This window comes from Cicer arietinum, chromosome 2 (genome assembly GCF_000331145.2).
Source record: "Cicer arietinum cultivar CDC Frontier isolate Library 1 chromosome 2, Cicar.CDCFrontier_v2.0, whole genome shotgun sequence".
In the NCBI taxonomy this organism is placed as follows: Eukaryota; Viridiplantae; Streptophyta; class Magnoliopsida; order Fabales; family Fabaceae; genus Cicer; species Cicer arietinum.
In genome coordinates, this window is record NC_021161.2 from 52,640,332 (window position 1) to 52,660,421 (window position 20,090).

A 20,090-nucleotide genomic window follows, 5' to 3' on the forward strand; every position below is an offset into this window, starting at 1 on the left:
TATATATATATATAGACAGACACACACACATATGGGATACATAAGTTTTTGCTTCTCGTAAAATTTTACTATTTTGTTTTTAGTCTTTATAAAAATTTGATAAACTTTTAATCATTTAAAAATTTATATTTTTATTTTTGGTCTCATATTTTATACCAACTATTGTGTATACTCAAATGATTTTTTTTTTGCATTAATATTTGAGACATCATAAGAAATTTAATTACAAAAATTTAGAATTTTTTAACAAATGATTAACTAAATATGAACTATTAAGCAAAAAAAACTTAAAAAATTATATTTAATTTATTTTTTGTTAAAAAATTTTAAATTTTTGTATTAAAGTCATTAAATATGTCATAAACATTTAAAAATCCAAAGAATATACAATAGTTAGTTTAAAACCAAAGACAAAAATTGATGAATTTTTTTACAAGGATTAAAAACATAATAATGATATTTTACATGATTTAAAAACTTATTATATATATATATATATATATATATATATATATATATGTATGTATATTGTTATTTTTTTCGGTGTTAGAAGATATGTCAATACCATCATAATTAGGTTCTAAATATGAGACAAATTCAACATAATAATATAAACATAAATTAATGACATATATTATATATATACACTTAGAGTGTATTTGGTTGGAGGTGGATGAAAAAGAGAATAAACTATTAAAAAATTTATATTTAGTTCAATTTCTAGGAGAGGAAATGAGAGAGCCAAAATCACTTTTTTATTTTATTTTAGACTTAATTGCACTTTTAATCCCCTTATTTTTAGTGGTTCGCGAAATTGGTTATTTGTTTTAAAAGTCGACAATTTTAATTCTCTTTATAATTTTTTAATTAAAAAATAGTGATATGACATATTTTAAATATTGTGTTATATAATAAGGATGGTATAGAATGATTAACACCTATAAAATCGAAATAAAGCGATAAAACTTAACTTTCGACTTCAGTTTTTTTCCTATTTATAATTTAATGAATAAAATATGAATAATTAATGTACCTAGTTGATTCTATATCTTATAATTGTATATCATGTCATTTAAAATACCTAGATTGTCATTTTTTAGCTTAAAAATGTGACAGAGACATCATAACTGTTAACTTTTAAAATAAATGATAAATTTTGCAATTTGATAAAATAAACGATTAAAACTTTAATTAAACTTTAATTTTACTCTCTCTCCATTTTGAAGAATTTTGAGGGAAAAGATAACTCATATTATCTCCATTTTGAAGAATTTTGAGAGAAAAGATAATTCATATTACAAAATTACCATTAAAATCCATCACCTGAAACAAAAAAAACTCTAATAACAATGACAAGTTAGTTGAGGTTTGTACTCAGAGTTGCTTTCTGATCTCTTCGCAAATGTGGAGAGAAGAAATTTTTTAGGTATCAAACAGCTGATTTTGGGTATCTCTCTCCTCCTTAACTCTCTCTTCTCTATTTCTACTATAACAAACACACGTACGCAATTACTGTTTTCTTGGTAGTTGTAAGGATCAAAATATTTTCACAGAACAACCATCAAAATGACGGAACCTTAGCCCCAAATCTAACCCCTAGTCCCCCAATCGATTTCACCTTTGCTATCCCACTCTCTTTCCGACGGAGGCGCAACTTCTCCGGCGTTTCTCTGTGCGCGACCACATCTCCGACGCAACCCTCTGTGCGTGACCACGTATCCGGCGCGACCCTTCTCTGTGCTTAACCCTTCTCCGGCGCGACTCCGTCTCCGGCGGTACCCTTCTAATATTTCTTTCTGCTTCATTTTCTATTTTAGCTGAAATATTTATAACCGGAAGCTTTTTGTTTCTTACTGCTATGAGCAAAATGTTTGGATGAACACTTTTGCTTAAAAATAGGAACAGAAGGAGCATTTATGAATCAATTTGTTTATTAGTTTGAACTAGAGCCACGTAAGATGATTGCTCTTATACATACATTTATTATTGTGCTTTTACGTAAATTTTTCATCATTTTTTAATAAGACCATGTTCATCTTGTCACCTGAATAAGTGCGAGATGAACATGGATATGAAAGAACTTGTGAGCAAATATCCAAAGGACAAAGTGCCTCATGTTCATTTTGTCATCTCAATTTTGGTTTGTTTGTTTTTCTGCAGTATTGTTTCCTGGTGTGGAGAACTGGTTTTAAACAATTCAATGAAAAACTGGTTTTAACTAAATACTGGTTCAAACATATTAAACTGGTTTGTAGTTATAAACCAGTTTTAAGCAGGTTTGGAACTGAACTCAAACCGATTCGAAATTAACCCGTTTTTATGAAAGTGGTTTTCAAGGACCGAATCAAAACATTATTGTGGTTCAATTCAGTTCTGTTTTTCGACCATGAACACCCCTAGTTAGGACTTATGATTGATTGAACTATTCTTGATTTATGGTTTCTAAGAATATCTTGATTTCTAAGTGTATCTATGAATGTTTAATTCACCGGCACAAAACAATATCAAGGCGGACCCTGATTATTAAAATTGCAGTTTTATTAGTTCACCTCTTATTTGTATAACTCTGTTTGCAATCTCCCATTCTGCAGTGTAGCACATATGAGCATCACTCGACAGCGAACCGTTGGTGGCGGAAGTCATCATGTATTGGACTATCTGAAGCGCATGCAAGCAGAGAATCCTGCTTTCTTTTATGCAGTCCAGGGTGACATTGATCACGTGGGTGGGAATATATTTTGGGCTGATGCAACTTCTAGGATGAACTACTCTTATTTTGGGGATGCTGTTATATTGGACACAACCTATAAGATTAACCAGTATCGGGTACCATTTGCCTCTTTCACTGGCTTTAATCATCATGGGCAACCTGTTTTATTTGGTTGTGCATTGATTTTCAATGAATCTGAGTCCTCATATATATGGCTGCTTAGAACTTGGCTTCATACTATGTCTGGACGCCACCCTGTCTCCATTACAACAGACTTCGATCCAATCATTCAAGTTGCCGTTGCCCAAGTTCTTCCTCCAACTCGCCATCGGTTCTCTAAATGGAGCATATTCAAAGAAAACCGAGGAAAATTGGCTCATTTATGCCAATCACATCCTACTTTCGAAACTGAATTCAGGAAATGTGTTCACGAGAGTGAGACTATTGATGAATTTGAGTCTTGTTGGCACTCACTATTGGAAAGATACTATGTCATGGATAATGAATGGCTTCAGTCAATGTACAATGCGCGGCAACATTGGGTCCCTGTCTACTTGCGGGACAGTTTTTTTGGAGAGATGTCTTTAAATGATGGAAATGAATGTTTAAACTTTTTCTTTGATGGATATGTGAACGCATCCACCACTTTACAGTTGTTGGTTAGACAATATGAGAACGCCGTATCAACTTGGCATGAAAGAGAACTAAAAGCAGATTACGAAACTACCAATAGTAGCCCAGTTTTAAAAACACCATCTCCTATGGAAAAGCAAGCTGCGAGTCTTTACACAAGAAAGATATTCATGAAATTCCAAGAGGAGTTAGTAGAGACTCTTGCAAATCCTGCTACAAAAGTTGATGATTCAGGAACTTTAACCACTTATCGAGTTGCCAAATTTGGGGAAAACCAAACATCTCAAATTGTCACTTTTAATTCTTTTGAGATGAAAGCTAGTTGCAGCTGCCAGCTGTTTGAATATTCAGGAATCATTTGCAGGCATATATTAGCAGTTTTCAGAGCTAAAAATGTGCTTACACTTCCATCTCATTATGTGTTGAAACGCTGGACAAGGAATGCAAAAACTGGTGTGCTGTTAGATGAACACTCGTCTGAATTGCCTAGTAGTTCTCGTGAGTCTACAACAATGCGTTACAACAATTTGCGTCAAGAAGCAACCAAATATGTGGAAGAAGGTTCAAAATCAATCCAAACATATCATGTTGCAATGAAAGCTTTGCAAGAAGCTACCAAGAAGGTTTCTACCCTAAAAAATAAGAGTACTGGAACGGCAGAGGGGCCATCAATAGCCAATGGAGGCAGGAGTGAGTTGCTTACAGGAGATGAAGATGTACCAAGCTACCAATCTGTGGTTAGTTTCTTTGAACTTGTCATCTTTCTGTAGATTGTAAATGTAGCATTAGGTAAATTTCTCACTTGGGCAATCATATAAGAGTCTTTGCTTGATTAATTCTACACCGTGCTGCTTCCAAGGAACTATACTTTTACTGTCTATTATTGTTATGTGTCAAAGCAAAATTAAAATTGTAAGAATGGAGGGGAAAAAGAAACAAACAACATTGATAAGCAGGGCACTTGGAAATCATTCATCTTATTTTCTAAACAACATTGATATTCGATATATTTTTTTAGAAAAGGGAAAAGAGCATATGGCCCCCTCAAACTTTGGACCTTTTGCATAGTGGTGCCACTGCCACAAGCTTTAAACTCATTTCAATAAATCCTCAAACTCTACCTATTGTACCCACATACCCTTCAATTCTGATAGCATCCTTTAACTCGTTATCTGAAGTGTGCTTAACATGTTACCAATTGGTAAAATAGTATCCTTCGTTCACGTGATATCCTCACCATGTGTTTTTCATGTCTCCATATCTCATTCATTGTGGTGTAGGTCATCTAAGTTTGAATAAGTTGAAGCAATTGGTTATTCTCCTATCAAATTGAAGTCCTTGGAGTGTGAGCCGTGTTAGCTTGATAACATTTTTTTTTGACAAAACTTGATAAACATGTTAAAGTGTGTCTTTTTCTAATAGTGTCAATAATAGAGTTTTCTCTTCTTCTGATGTTGTCTATTTTGATGTTTGGATTCATATTCATTTTTCCTGTATTTTAGGATTTTCAAGATGGACTTATATCACTTTAATGAAAAATCGTTTTGAATTATTTGAAGCTTTTCTTACTTTATGTTCATATTAATTCTTCATCTATTTTAGGATTTTCAAGATTTATTTGTGTCACTTTAATGGTAAATAATTTGAATTTTGCATATTGGCAATGCAAAAGAATAGTTTTTTGCATCGTTCAGTTCCTTCATTTCACGACTTCTTAATGCCATTGTTGTTAATGAGCTGTCATGGCATGTCAGTTTTTTGTGTCAGTCTCTATAAGCAATTTGTGAAGCCCCACCACCCACCATGGGTCCAATAACAGGTTTATATGGACGAATTTTGGCCATCTGCCTCAAACCGTCTTCCGCCACATCTATTAGTCCAATTCTCCATACACACTGCAACAAAATGGTGTCAGTATCAAAACATTGCCATGTAGTTGACACAAACAACTTAAACCTTATATATCAATGCTCATGCACTTTTTAAAATTTTGGGGTGACAATGTTTGATATTTGATAAATCACATGTCCCGTTTCATTGTATTCAATCGGGAAATTTTTAACGATTAATTGAAAATAAGCAAATGTTGAAGGTGTGTTTTTGCTGAAAGGTCAAAGTTTCTAATGGCTGAATGTACTTTTTCTCAAAGCACATGTATGCTATTTATATGATTTCATCTGAGGAACTCGTATTCCTTATGTTTTGGTTATTGGTGTAATAAACCTTTTATATTCTTTTAATTTTAAAGACTACGGTGGTCTTTTTACCATCTCCTTTCAATATTGCAAGGTGCTGAAAATGCATCGCATCCGTTAAATGTTTGTTGAGCACGTTGTCTTGAAGTTAAGTAAATTTTGATATCATTCTTCCATAATGCTTGCTGAGGCACATGATTTTAATGCCCATCCATGCAACAGGCGGAGAAGCAAAAGAAAATCCGAGAGCTGACTGCCGAGTTAGAGACCACAAATCAACGATGTGAAGTTTATAGGGCAAACTTGTTGGCAGTGCTAAGAGATATGGAGGAACAGAAGTTAAAGCTGTCAGTGAAGGTCCAAAATGCAAGACTTAGTTTGAAAGAGTGACCACATTAATTACTGATAGGTTTTAAGATTGTCACACCGAAATTCTACGGAGGATCACCTATCATGGTCCAGTGTGAATTAGAATTTAAAATCGTCTAAAACTCTAATGACAATCTATGATACTTTTAGGAAATATAATTTAACGGGCTCTCCTCGTTTTACAGCTAAGATAGTAACCTAATTGATGTCAGTTTGAGACAATATTTTTTTTTTATTTTCTTCGAATCGATGTCAATCGAGTCACCATTTCTTTTAGCTATAAAAACGAGTAGAGTCATTTAAGTAGTTGATATCTCGTAACATATGTTTTACCATATACGCCAATGAAGGATCAAACTCTAATTAAATGATATCCAATCATCTACCACTTGTGGTTATACCACATTGATATTTTGTTCTTTAAATTGATAATATAAAATAATATAACTACACGTTATTTATCATATCTATCCTTCCAAGAGTTAGCTTATAGTTTTTTTTTTTTTCTTTCAAAAGAACTACATTTGCAATGGTCTTTCCCTGTTCTGCAAGTTTAAGATTCACATAATGAGAAACTATATAGTCTTTGTTATATCCTTAGACAACTCATTAACAACAATAGTACTCTACCTTGCTTAATGAGAATTATCTAAAGTTTTTGCATTTGTTCTGTTGTTGTCCTTTGATGGTTCTTATTAGGAATATATATTCTGTAATGAGATTGGGCTTTGGCCCAATCCTCACCCTAGTGCTAGAAACAGTTAGGATTTAGTTACAAAACTGATGTATTCTTCCGGTGCTACTCACCATGTAACACCTGATGCCTCAAATCTTATGGATGTTATTTCCCTACTTGGATCAGGTCCACATTGGCAACAGACAAGTTTGTCTATTACCTCTCTTGGTTCCATGACTTTTTCTTCTACCTTTCAACTTAGACTACTCTTAAACTTAACAACCTACTCCTGATTTCCTCAACTACTTAAAATCTTGTTACTGTTAACCAATTTGCCTGAGATAACTCAGTATTTTTTGAATTTCATCCTAATGAGTGTTTTATTAAATCTCAGGGCTCTTCTAAGGTTCTATTGAGAGGAACTCTTGAGCGTGATGGACTCTACAAATTTCATAGCATTCCTCTTCCCAAGGCTATTACTCATTCCCCTCAAGTCCTCACTGCCATGCATAATGTCTCTATGTCAAACTCTAGCTTACATTCTGATTTGAATTTCAGTAATATGCCATGTATTAATGATGCTGCTACTGCATCGCATTTTCAGCCATCTTATTCTTTGTATCACCTATGGCATCGTAGGTTAGGTCACCCTCATCACGAGGTTCTCGAGAATTTTCTTCATCTATGTAATGTGCACATTTCTAATAATAACTCGACAAATTTCTGTTCTGCCTGTTGTCTGAGTAAATCTCACAGATTACCGTCTACTGCATCCACTACAATTTACAATAATCCGCTTGAATTAATTTTCTGTGATTTGCGGGGTCCTGCCCCGGTTGAATCCTCTCGTGGCTATTCTTATTTCCTAACTATTGTAGATGCTTACACTTGTTATACTTGGATTTACTCGCTCAAACTAAAGTCTCAAACTCTTACCACATTTTTTCAATTTAAATCTATGGTTGAACTTCAACTAAATCAAAAACTTAAATATGTTCAAACTGATGGTTGGGGGTTGAGTTTCGTCCCCTTACAATTTTTTTAACTAACCATGGCATCACACATAGACTCACTTGTCCCGATACTCATCATCAAAATGGATCTGTTGAAAGGAAATACAAGCACATTGTTGAGACTGGCCTCACACCTATGGCTCAGGCCAAGTTATCCCTCCAGTTTTAGGATCATGCCTTTATCACTGCCACTTATCTCATAAACAGACTTCCCTCATCCACACTTAATAATTCCTCACCCTTCTTTTTACTTAGCCATCAGCTCCCTAATTACAAGTTTCTAAAAACTTTTGGTTGTGCTTGTTTTCCCTTTCTTAGACCCTACAATTCTCATAAATTTGTCTTTCACTCAAAAGAATGTGTGTTCCTTGGCTACTCTCCTAACCATAGAGGACATAAGTGTCTTGACCCCACTGGCAAAATCTTTATCTCCAAGGATGTGCTTTTTAATGAAATTCGTTTCTCTTATATTGAATTATTTCCTCCATCTAATACTTCATCACCCTTACATGTACCATCCTCATCTTACTCCTCTACTGACCCTGCCTTCATCCCTCAATTAACTGCTCAATTCAACAACCCTATTTCAACTTCAGCGCCTATTTTCCCCCCTACTCTCACTACACCTCCTCCTTCCTCTCAACCTTATTCTCCACTACATACAAGTCCCATTCAACCCTCTTCCACACCCTCATCCCCCACTGTTGTACCAATCATCCCTGACCCACCCAGTTCCACACTCTCCCATATCTTTATAGCTGACCCTGGTTCACCAGCACTCTCTGCTCCCACCAACTCACAAAGACACAACCAATAAAACCCAAAAAATAATTTTTTTACTTGACATAAGACTTTCATTCTATCTATTTTCATTTATTTAATTTCAATTGTTAAATTTTAATTTTAATATTCAAATATTTCTTTGAATAAAATGCACAAACTTAAAACTTGAGACTCTAAATTAAATGTTTCCATCTTTGACATTGATAGAATCTTGCGAATCAATAGTCAAAGTGAACAAAAAAGCGCATGGAAAAAAGATATATTTTTTTTCCACCACAATTTTTATAATTAAAATTTGTATAAGTAATTCATGAAAAATATCTACTTGAGTCACGGCCACGGCCCATTCTTAAAATTTTAGTGTCCTAGGTGAATCAAAGAAAATAGTTTGTTTGTAATTATTGAAATATTATGTTTTGTTGTAAAACTAATAAATATATAATTCAATCATAATTAAGATTTTTTTTAAAATTACTTTGATAATAAATCAATCATAATTCCATTTTAGAATTTCTTTTGTCTACAACTATAATATGTATGGTTCAATTTATTTTACAAGAAATGCATGTATTAGGGAAAAACATTAAATATAAATAATTCAATATCATATAACTTGATTTTAAACCGATCGTTAAAACTATCAAATGAATTTTAATTCTCCAATAAAATTTCACCATAAAAATCATATTTTAGCATTTTTAAGAAGTTCACAACACGTTTGCAAGATTTTTTTTTTAATTAAATAAGGTTAAATTAAATCTGTAGTCCCTTAACTTAATTTCAGATAACGTATTAGTCATTTATCTTTTTTTTTCCCGACTTGGTCATTTATTTTAATTTTAAGTGACAATTGGATATTTGATATTTTAAAATTTCAACAATGTTATCCTTTTTTATACAAAAATTCAAAAAAAAAAAAAAATCAAACAAAACTCATAAAATTAATTATATTCTTCAATATAATACAAATTTCATCAAATTCGTAACGCAAATCTTCAAATAAACTCATATTTTCATACTTTGTTTGATATTGTTAGGAATAAAGGACTAAATCGGGAAGAAAAAAAAGATAAAGGACTAAAACGTTACCTGAGATTAAGTTAAAGGACCACAAATGTAATTTAGCCTAAAAGAAAATAAGGTTAAATAATTTTTTAGTTTGTATACAATTTTAAAATTTATGTTTTTGTTTAAAAAATTAAATTTTTTAGTCTTTGTGAAATAATAAGTGCGTTTTTTTAGTTATTGTTGGAAAGTCAATATATATTTTAGAATAATTTTTTGGAGACATATTTATATTATAAAAAATTCTTCAATTAAAAATAATCTTAAACTTTGATTACTGGATTCTATTTTCTTTACTTCTATCTTGAGTTTATAACATTTAAAAAATTCATATTTAACTCATAATAAGTTAAAAAAATTTAAAGTTTTTTGGAGCAACTTTATCTGATGATTTAAACATTCATACAAAAATCATTAAAAGTTTAAAAAATTAAAAGACGATTAAACATACTCTGTTATACCGGTGACAAAAAATATTTGTAGGATAAATATGTAGGGATTAAAATTTTTAATTTTCTTTATATGGATTAAAAACAATTTTTTGTCATCAAATTCGTAACGCAAATCTTCAAATAAACTCATATTTTCATACTTTGTTTGATATTGTTAGGAATAAATGACTAAATTGGAAGAAAAAAAAAAGATAAAGGACTGAAATTAAATTAATGGACCACAAATTATATTTAACCATCAAATAATGATCTAACATTTTAAGGATTTTTTTTCTTGGTTATATCCCTTTTTTCAAATTTTTTTCTCCAAAATACCACTTTGAAAAAAATATCAAAATTCTTTATTTTTTGAATCTTGAGGATGTCGTATTCCCGTTATGTAAGCATTGAAGTAAAAGAAATTGGAAAAATAACTGATTGCATCTCTGAGATGCCACCTTCTACGCATATATTTATTTTTCAACTTTTTTTTTTTGTATTAATCCAAAAAATAATAAAGAAATAATTAACAATAAGATAAAATAATTTAAATTAGTAAAATAAATGTAAAATATTATTCATAATAAAGTTGTTGTTAATATTCAAACAATATTTTAACAACTCTATCTTATTTTACTACTTATTCGTTAATTATTGACTATTATTTATGACATTGCAAATAAATTAGTTACTCTATCAAATTTTGTAGTTTATTTTGCATCCAACTCATTAGTATTTTTAGATAATTTTATTTATTAAAATATAAATTAGCATATATATATATATTTCTTTAAACATTGAAGGATGTTTAAATATTTTAGCATGTCCACATTGTTTTTTTTTGTCCAGGATATATTCAAATTTGTTTTTTTTTAAGAAAAAAAATAAAGAAGATAGATTTATTATATTAGAAATAAAATAGATGTTGGGAATAAAACGTATAACATATACAAATTATATTGATTGTCTGACCATAATTCAAAATATTATTAAAATATTATCGACAATCATCTTAAAAATACGATTTTTTAAAATCCAACAAATAAAAATTTTGAATTATAAATTTAAAAGAGGATATTTTAAATATTGTTTTTAAAAAGAGAATATTATAGAAAAATAATACACATTTTAATGTTAAACAAATTTTAGTTAAAATCATTTGTATATATAATTTTTAATATTATACACTAAAATTACTTAATTAAAAAAAATTTAATACCTAAGACCAAAAATATTTAATATCACCTTGGGCATTCGGACATCTCTACCGCAAGACTTAACATATAGTTAAACGAGGTAGATGAGATTTTAGAGGTTAAACAAGTCAATGACAATTTTTCCCCAATCGTATCTCTGAAATTCCACTTTTCACCATTCACGCAGACACGCAATCTCTCTCTCTCGATCTCTCGATCTCTCTCCCGACCGTGTCAATCTATCTCTCCTGATCTCTCTTCTCACTGTCTCTTCCGCGACCATATCTCTTGCCACCGTCTCTCGCGATCGTCTCTCTCGGTTACTATATTGGTTCGCGATTTCTACTACTTCTTCCATTTATGCTTTTTGTTTTTGCATCTGATTTTCGCTTCTTGTTGCGATCTCTACTATTTATTCATCGCGTTATTGTTATATACTATGGATCTACATCAAAGCCCTATATTTTTTGGATTACTGAAAATTGAAATCCCCACTGCTGTTTATTTTAGGGGTTTTACGTTTTGTTGCCGACCACGTTCAATGTGAGATTACTGGCAAATTTTATTTTATTTATTGAAAATATTTGTTGTGAAATTTTTCCTCTTAGGAAGGATTTATCGAAATTCTGCGAACACGTGATTTTTATCTTACCCCTCATTTTCCATGTCTCTATACTAGGTTAACTAACCCATGTTGTAGATTTTTCGTTCGTTTGATTGTTTATATCTATCTCATGCATCCTATATATTAGACTTCATTAATTAATTTTGAATACAAAAAAGAAATAGATTTGTTAATGTACGGATTATGGATTTTGTGATTAGCTTTGCTTCATTCAAGTTCGAGGAAAGCAAGCAATATGTTGGGTGTTATAAGGCACAAGGTACCCATCATATATATTTTGCTCAACTCTGTTTCTGTGCTTCTTATTTCACAATATTATTACTATTAACACTTTATTTTTCAGACTGTTCGCCCCACCTTCTCCGCATTCCGACATTTCTCTTCTTCTACTAAACAGGTTTTGCTTTCTTATCAAACCCGCCTTTTTCCATTCTTTTAGTTTATGACTATGTTAGGTTTTGCGGTGATAAAAATTGATTTTGGTTAAAAGTGGGTTGAATGTAAAGTAGTTTTTTTATACTGCGATGTTAATTTCAAAAATAAATTGGAGGCTCAAAATCATTTTAGAGGCAAAGCTCCAAAGTCCAAACTCTAACTTCAAATTAAAATCAATTCAGGATGCTAAATCAATGTGACTGAAGCATATATAAACATGTCAAAATCAATCTTATACATTTGGAATAAATTTTAATTCATCCAAAAGCAAAACCAAACATACACAGAAATGTCTAATTCATGTTTTTCCATTTTGAAATGAAAATATGTTAGCAGATGACAGTGAGAGATGCTCTGAACTCCGCACTTGATGAGGAAATGTCAGCTGATCCTAAAGTCTTCTTGATGGGTGAAGAGGTAGGTTATCCAACTTCCCTGTATAATATAATTTTATTCTTTCTATATATATTTGAATATGAATTGTTGATTGCATCCTTATGTCCATTTGGTTTTATTTGATTACAGGTTGGGGAATATCAAGGTGCATATAAGGTTAGTTATGTGTTTCCCGTTGCTCTAGTTATTTCTGGGTTGACTGTGGATTTATTTTATTATATCTATTACCCTGAACCTTCTTTGTTCGTTCATTTTAGATATCCAAGGGACTCCTAGAGAAGTATGGCCCTGAGAGGGTTCTCGACACTCCCATCACTGAGGTTATTTTTCTTACATACACTTCCTCACTTATTTAATACTTTTTGCAACCCCTGGTTTGTGGGGTTTTAATCATGCCTAGTGTTGTCAAGCAACAGCAATAGCGGCACCATAGCGTTATAGCATAGCGGAATTTGAACAAATTGCTATTACTCTGCGATGTGATGTATAGTACAAATTGTCGTCAAATAGATGCTACCGCAACGCTAAAGTACTATAGCATAGCGTAATTTGCACAAACCGCTATTTTCTCAAATCTGCAATTGACAACATTGATCATGCCCTTCTGCCCTCATTTTGATGTTTATATTTTATCGATATTAATCCTGTCATTGCATTGAGTTTTATTTTTCAGTGCTTGTGAATTTGAGAAAAGTTTAATTGTTTTTATGGCTCTCGCCTTCCAAGCCATTAGTGCAACCATCTAAAACAATAAACAAATTCAAATTTTTGTATTGTGATGGCATGGGTTGTCATGTTCTGCTGTCGTCTTCATGTTTAGCTTATTCTAACTTACTTTGTAAAGAAGTGCTGATTGAAGACCTTTCTTGCTTCTTAACTCTTAATAACAGCTTAAAATTGATAATTTAGTATCCCACTTTTATTACATTTTCAGTACCTTGTATGTTGTATATCCACCTTAAAAATTACACCAATGGATGGACTTTGCACAAAAAATTTGACTGATCATTACTGGGAAAAAACAGGGGTTATTCATGGCCTCAGCTGTTTGTATGGCGTAGTTTGTTCATTATATATAATATTCGTTAAATATAATGCAGGCTGGGTTTACTGGGATTGGAGTTGGTGCTGCCTATTATGGTCTAAAGCCTGTTGTGGAGTTTATGACATTTAACTTTTCCATGCAGGTTAGCTTTTATCTCGATAGCATCCTTTCTTAAATTTAGAGTGTTAATTTTACTTCTTTTGGCACCACATAATTTCTGTGTTTTGTTTTGTACTTTGAACTCTCAATCCATGCTCTTATGTGTGATACGAATTCGAACATTATTGAGTTTCCAAATGATGATTCATTTCCCAAGCACTTTTACTGATTTCGTTGTCAGTTTGCATTGAAGATCATGTTATCAATTATAAAGTGTTCCACCCCGTAAATGTTATATTGAGATGATCACTATATTGAAGATTATTATGTATATAAGATATTTAATTCATATAAGATGCTATAAAGGCTCAAATATTGAATAGTTACCCAAAATTAAAAACATATTCTACTTAAATAATCAAAAGTCATGATAGTATAGTCTAGATGTAATTTAATCATAAATTCAGGCATAAGTAGTGTTGTTGAATGGCGGCCATGGTCTAATTAGAAGGTTAGGCATGGCAAAAATCCCAACAAAATGGGGACACAATGGAATTCACAAAATCACTAGTAGCGGTTGCAATTTAATTCATTTTGTTGATATGATGGCTTGCTTGTTCAAAATCCGAAGTATTTCTGTATGCATTGTGGGTAAGACACCCAACCCATAAAAACCTGTGATTGACTGTCCAGCTATAGATACAAAACTGGATTCGTGGCGGGAGGAAACCTGTTGACGAACTGGTTCGGTTTATTGTTTACACTACAGTGCCTTGAGTTGACTTCACAAATCAAGGAGACATGTGGGTATCTAACTAGTTTGAATAATCTCTCATGTTTGTTAGTTGTCAGGCCTTTTCTCCGGGATTTGGTTCCATGTTAACTTAGATTTTTTGAATTTTGATATTAGTCTTAGATATTAATTGTGCTGATGAAATCACTTATTTCTGCATACACAATTTTCCCTCTACATACACATTAATATTTACACACCTAAAAGTGATTTTTATCAACTCTAATGAAAATAGTTCTTTATGTTAAAAATCACTTTCCATATAATATAAATTGATTCACTTGAAAACCTTTTTGAGTATAATCAATTTTGAAAAGTTGAGTTCATTCAAAATCAATTTTCCAAACACTAACGTAATCACACCCTTCATCATCTTGACTTACAAGCTTTTCTCTATCTGTTTTATCCCACTTTATCATCATGTCATTGTCATCTTGATTTGTTTCAGGCAATAGATCACATAATTAATTCTGCTGCAAAATCAAACTACATGTCTGCTGGGCAAATATCTGTACCCATAGTCTTCAGAGGACCCAATGGTGCTGCTGCTGGGGTTGGTGCTCAGCACTCTCACGTATGTTTCTCCTGGCTTATTCCTTCTCTTCTATGTGAAACTTTTTCTAACTTTTTGTCTGCACTCCCCATTGCTTTATTCTGGTAATGACTTACTGAGCCTACAACTTTGCTTTTATGCAGTGTTATGCATCTTGGTATGGCTCGTGCCCTGGATTGAAAGTTTTGGCACCATATTCATCTGAAGATGCTCGTGGTTTGCTTAAAGCTGCTATTAGGGACCCTGATCCTGTCATTTTCCTTGAAAATGAGTTGTTGTAAGTTGTGCTGCTTGATTTGTATTTGAAAAGGAGTAGTTGAAGATTTCCAACATCATTTCTAGTTTCAAACAATATATAATTTGATTAGTTATGTCCTCTAGATATGGTGAGTCATTCCCTGTTTCAGCTGAAGTTCTTGATTCTAGTTTTTGCCTTCCCATTGGAAAAGCAAAGGTACTTAATTATCTGTAGTATATGAAATACATCTTTCGTGTAACTTATTTCTAGCGTCATGTCATACATCATGAAATTTAGCATTCTTATTAAATTCATGATATTCTCTTAATAGATTGAGAGAGAAGGAAAAGATGTGACTATTACAGCCTTCTCAAAAATGGTTGGCTATGCTCTCAAGGTTTGTTTACCCTAAGATCCTTTTGTATTCTAGGTATTTATTGTTTGTTCAAAAATTTCATTGTCATTTGCCCAGAAGTATTTGAAAGTGATAGTTTGATACTGAGGTGCTAGTTCAGCGGTAAAAGTTTAGTCTTGTAACCTCAAGCTACCAAGTTCAAATCCCTTGGCGACAATTGTAAAATGGTCATTAGTGTCACTTTGATTAATAAAAATTTCCCCCTTCTCCAACTTAAAAAAAAAAAGACTTGTCTTGAATTTAGGTGTTAAATAATTAGCAACAGAAGAAAAGAGGACAATAAGTATTTTGGATTGTTTTTTTGTTATGTATTATATATTTTTGAAGCAAAATCAGAATCTCTACTGTCTTCTCCCAAACAAGCAACCATTTCTAAATAATTATTTTTACTTTGTCTAGGCTGCTGAGATACTAGCAAAGGAAGGAATCAGTGCTGAGGTAAGCTTTGCAATAGTTTGTAGTGAATCTCTGCCCTTTATGCAACATATTTTTGGTTATGACTAAAGATGTGTTATGGTCCTATTCACATAGGTTATTAATTTACGGTCAATCCGACCGCTTGATCGATCCACCATCAATGCCTCTGTCAGGAAAACCAACAGATTGGTGACAGTTGAAGAAGGGTTTCCCCAGCACGGTGTTGGCGCTGAAATCTGGTTTATCTCTTTACATTAGTTTCTATATCTATCTTTCTGGTTAAATCTCGGAAGTTGTATAAGTTCATACTTCTATTGCGCAGCACATCTGTCATTGAAGAGAGTTTTGGTTATCTTGATGCACCGGTTGAGAGAATTGCTGGGGCTGATGTTCCCATGCCTTATGCAGCAAATTTGGAGAGGTTAGCCGTCCCACAGGTAATGTTTCTTAAATATTACTCGTAAGGTCTTCAATACATGTGTATGGATCATTTGAATCTATTTGCTTGCTGGTATATGTGGATGAACAGATTGAAGATATCGTTCGTGCTGCGAAGAGAGCATGCCATAGATCTGTACCGATGGCTGCAACTGCTTAATTATCATTCTAGTTCTGAGATCTTTCATCTCTTGGTTAGTTCATGGGTAATTCTTGATGGCTACCAAAAATAATTTTCCCCAAATTTCCATCGCAACGGCATAAAGAAAGAGGTCTTACATATGGAGGATTCTTTTAGGCTCTGGTGTAAAAGATGCTAATGTAAGCATGTAATATTGTCCACAATTTCAGGAGGAACCAATGGTATTCATTTTTTAAAAATCTCTCAGCATATCTGGGAGGAAGTTCATGTTTATTTAATAATAACAGTGATACAAAGCGGGAAGTTTTGCATGCTTTTCCTATCAATCTCTAGTGATCAACTTTTTAGTCACATTATTATCTAGTTCATCCTGCACTTGCTATTTGAGATCACCAATTTTTTTTTATTGTACTGGTTGGTGTTTATGTCCAAATGGCGGGTTTCCTCTATAGCTATAGGACATATGATTAATATTGTTGGTATTTTGTTGAGGGTGAGATTCAAACCTCATAACTCTTTATCACTTTACAACTTCAAAACTCACTCACTCTGACCCTAAAATCAATGTTATATCTCATTTTTTTGCAACGATATTAATTAGTATAATAAATATTGTTAGTATTTGTTGATGGAGGGTGAGATTCACATATCTGATCTCTATCACTCTATAGTAATGTTTAATTATAGTTTTGGTCCCCTTATTTTAGTTGATTTACAAAAGTAGTCCTATTTTGTTTCTCTCCAGTTCTGGTCTCCCAAACAAAATTTTCGTACAAAATTTGATGAAATTTTATTTCTTTTGTATTTATTTAAGTCACACCATGCTTCAAAATCTTATTTGTAACAATTGTACCTAAAATCTATGATTATAAATGGTGTAGACTTTAAAAAATGAAATTTCATCAAGTTTTGTACTAAAATTTTGTTTGGGGGACCAAAACTTGGGAGAAACAAAATGGGAGGACTACTTTTGCGATTCAGCTAAAATAGGGGGACAAAAACTGCAATTAAACTTAAATGTAAAGATGAGTAAGTAAATTAATAATTAATATATATTTTTATTATTCAACGTAGTATGTTACTTATATGACATTTAAGAATTCATATAAATTTTGTTGTATCAAGTGGCAAAATATATTTCATTTCGATTCTACTCGTTATAAACTATTAAAGAAAAATAATATTCCCATTGCAAAAAAAATTACAATACACATAATAAACATTATGATTATTTTTTATATCTTTTATGTTTGAATTTGCATGTTATTCTTCATAAATCTTTTGAATTCCTTTGAATTTGTATGATATTTAATAATAAATTTAGAAAAAAAAATGTATAGTATATTAGTAAAATTAAAATGTAACTATTGAAAAAAATAGTGTTTGAAAAATCATTACAGTTTTATAGAAGTGTGTCAAATTGTGATATAATGGATTATAATGGATTTGATAAAGTATTGTTTGACTTCAACAACAATTGGATTGTATTTATTGTTTTTTTAATTAATATTCTAATATTCTAGAAATTAAGTTGTTTGTATTTACAAGTAAAAGCTGGTGTTCAACGTAGATTCAATATAAATCTGTGTCAGTGTTATTAGTAGAGAACATAGAATTAGTAGGACAAATTTGGGAGGATATATATATAGTTTGAAATATATATGGTGTAAAATTATCTTTTTAGAAGTCTAACATATTCGATTTTTTCTTAATTTAATCGAATTGTAATGTTTCAATATTTATACAACAGCGCTTGTCAACTCTATCAATTTGATTTAGTAGAATCTCTAAAGTTTTGTTGTGCTTGTGCTTGTTCTTGTTCACTTGGTAATAAATCTGGTTATTTCCTAATGTATTGTAAATGATTTAATGAGAATTAATTGTTTGATTGAAAATTATTTATATATTCGATTTTTATTTATTTATTTCAGATTTTTGTAATTAATTTAGTGAGATAACATTATATATATATATATATATATATATATATATATATATAATTGTTTAGATAAAATTTAAAAACATAAAAAATAAATAAAATATATAACAAAATAGAGACATAAATTTTTTAATTAAACATTTCGAATTGACGTGACAAATATAAATTTATCGAATTTTGAATGAGTGTTCATTGTTTCATATGTTTCGGAATTAGACGCAACACAAAGAAAACGAAATTGTACACAACTCCTTACGAATTTTCTCAAACAAAAACCATACATCTTTGGAGAAATACGTGATAATATTAATGATATTTATAAGAAAGACGCCAAAAATAGGAGATTATTGAAGAGAGACGATCTATGGAAGACGCCGAATTAATAAGAAAAATCTGAATGCACTAGAAGAACTCTTCTAACATAAAATAATTTTTTTAATTAAATTAACTTAAAGTGGTGGTTACTGTTTAAACCATTACTTGCAAAAGAAAAGAACTCTCAAGTCCTGTAATTGATTATATTTATTTTTAATTAATTCTTTTTATTTATTAATTGATCACTAAATTCTCAACGAACCCATCATACGCATCATATCAAATCCTAATGAAATGAGAGTTTTATTTTTTCTTGTAAAAAAATTTACACAATGATGGTTATTTCTATTAATAGAAATTTTATATTTGCATAATCCTTCGTTTAACTCACACGTGTCAAACTTGCCAAAGTATTATGTTTGTTTTATTATAGTATATAAATTTTTTAATTAAATTAATTTGAAGCGGTAGTTGCTTCATTTTTCTTGTTTTTTAATTAGTCACTACATTCTCAACGGACACGTCAAATCGTGAACAACGAGGTGGTTAAAGAAACCACCTCATTTAAGAATTTAGTCATTGAACAATGAGGTGGTTATTCTATTAACCATTACTTAAAAAAAAAAAAAACTGTTGTAGTTGATTATTCTTATTTTTTTAATTAGTCACTAAATTCTCAAGGAACTTCATCGTGTCAAATCATGAATGTAATGAAAGTTTTATTTTTTTTCCTTAAAAAAATTATGCAAGTGGTTATTTCTATTAATAGAAAGTTTATATTTGTCCAACACTCTATTTAATTGACACTAGGAGTAGAAATAGGTCAGACCAAACTTTGAAAGACCTGAGTCTAGCATACAATTAATTTTTTAGACCTAAGCCTGACCTACGACTTATCATATGTTTTTTTTTAGCCTGATCTGACAATTTTAAAAGTCTGGTATGACATGAAAGCTTATTTACACGCCTTATTCATATTAAAACATTTAAATGCTCAACTCATACGAGATGCTCTCTGTAGATAAATAAAAATAATCAATTAGATAAATAATACCTTTCAAAAGATAAATAATACTTTTAAAGTGAGACTAAATAAGACTAAGTTAAAAAAACACTATTTTTTTTTTAATAATTTTGCATTGCAACAAACTCAATGGTCAAAGGAAAAA

The 20,090-nt window shown here is 31.2% G+C and overlaps 2 protein-coding genes across 5 annotated transcripts; both read left to right on the top strand.

Annotated features, from left to right (window-relative positions):
• The first annotated feature begins 1,362 nt into the window (after positions 1-1,362).
• LOC101501873 (protein FAR1-RELATED SEQUENCE 9) lies at positions 1,363-7,643 on the top strand. 3 transcript variants are annotated; one of them, XM_027332151.2, is made up of 3 exons: positions 1,363-1,775; positions 2,592-4,080; positions 6,978-7,643. In XM_027332151.2, the coding sequence occupies exons 2-3, from the start codon at positions 2,602-2,604 to the stop codon at positions 7,626-7,628; spliced, it is 2,130 nt and encodes a 709-aa protein (XP_027187952.1). In that variant the 5' UTR covers positions 1,363-1,775; positions 2,592-2,601; the 3' UTR covers positions 7,629-7,643. The 3 variants fall into 3 exon arrangements, with proteins under 3 accessions (XP_027187952.1, XP_027187953.1, XP_004491653.1); XM_027332152.2 differs by lacking the exon at positions 6,978-7,643 and adding an exon at positions 4,624-4,904 and having other exon boundaries at positions 1,367-1,775; XM_004491596.4 differs by lacking the exon at positions 6,978-7,643 and adding an exon at positions 5,761-6,316 and having other exon boundaries at positions 1,370-1,775.
• A 3,498-nt stretch (positions 7,644-11,141) lies between these two features.
• Positions 11,142-17,018, top strand: LOC101502417 (pyruvate dehydrogenase E1 component subunit beta, mitochondrial). 2 transcript variants are annotated; one of them, XM_004491598.4, is made up of 15 exons: positions 11,142-11,402; positions 11,897-11,955; positions 12,040-12,093; positions 12,468-12,548; positions 12,657-12,683; positions 12,785-12,847; positions 13,628-13,714; positions 14,913-15,038; positions 15,161-15,294; positions 15,399-15,471; positions 15,587-15,652; positions 16,070-16,108; positions 16,202-16,326; positions 16,410-16,524; positions 16,617-17,018. In XM_004491598.4, exons 2-15 carry the CDS (start codon positions 11,932-11,934, stop codon positions 16,683-16,685), a joined length of 1,083 nt encoding a protein of 360 aa, XP_004491655.1. In that variant the 5' UTR covers positions 11,142-11,402; positions 11,897-11,931; the 3' UTR covers positions 16,686-17,018. The 2 variants fall into 2 exon arrangements, with proteins under 2 accessions (XP_004491655.1, XP_027187954.1); XM_027332153.2 differs by having other exon boundaries at positions 11,186-11,402; positions 12,465-12,548.
• The last annotated feature ends 3,072 nt before the right edge of the window (positions 17,019-20,090 follow it).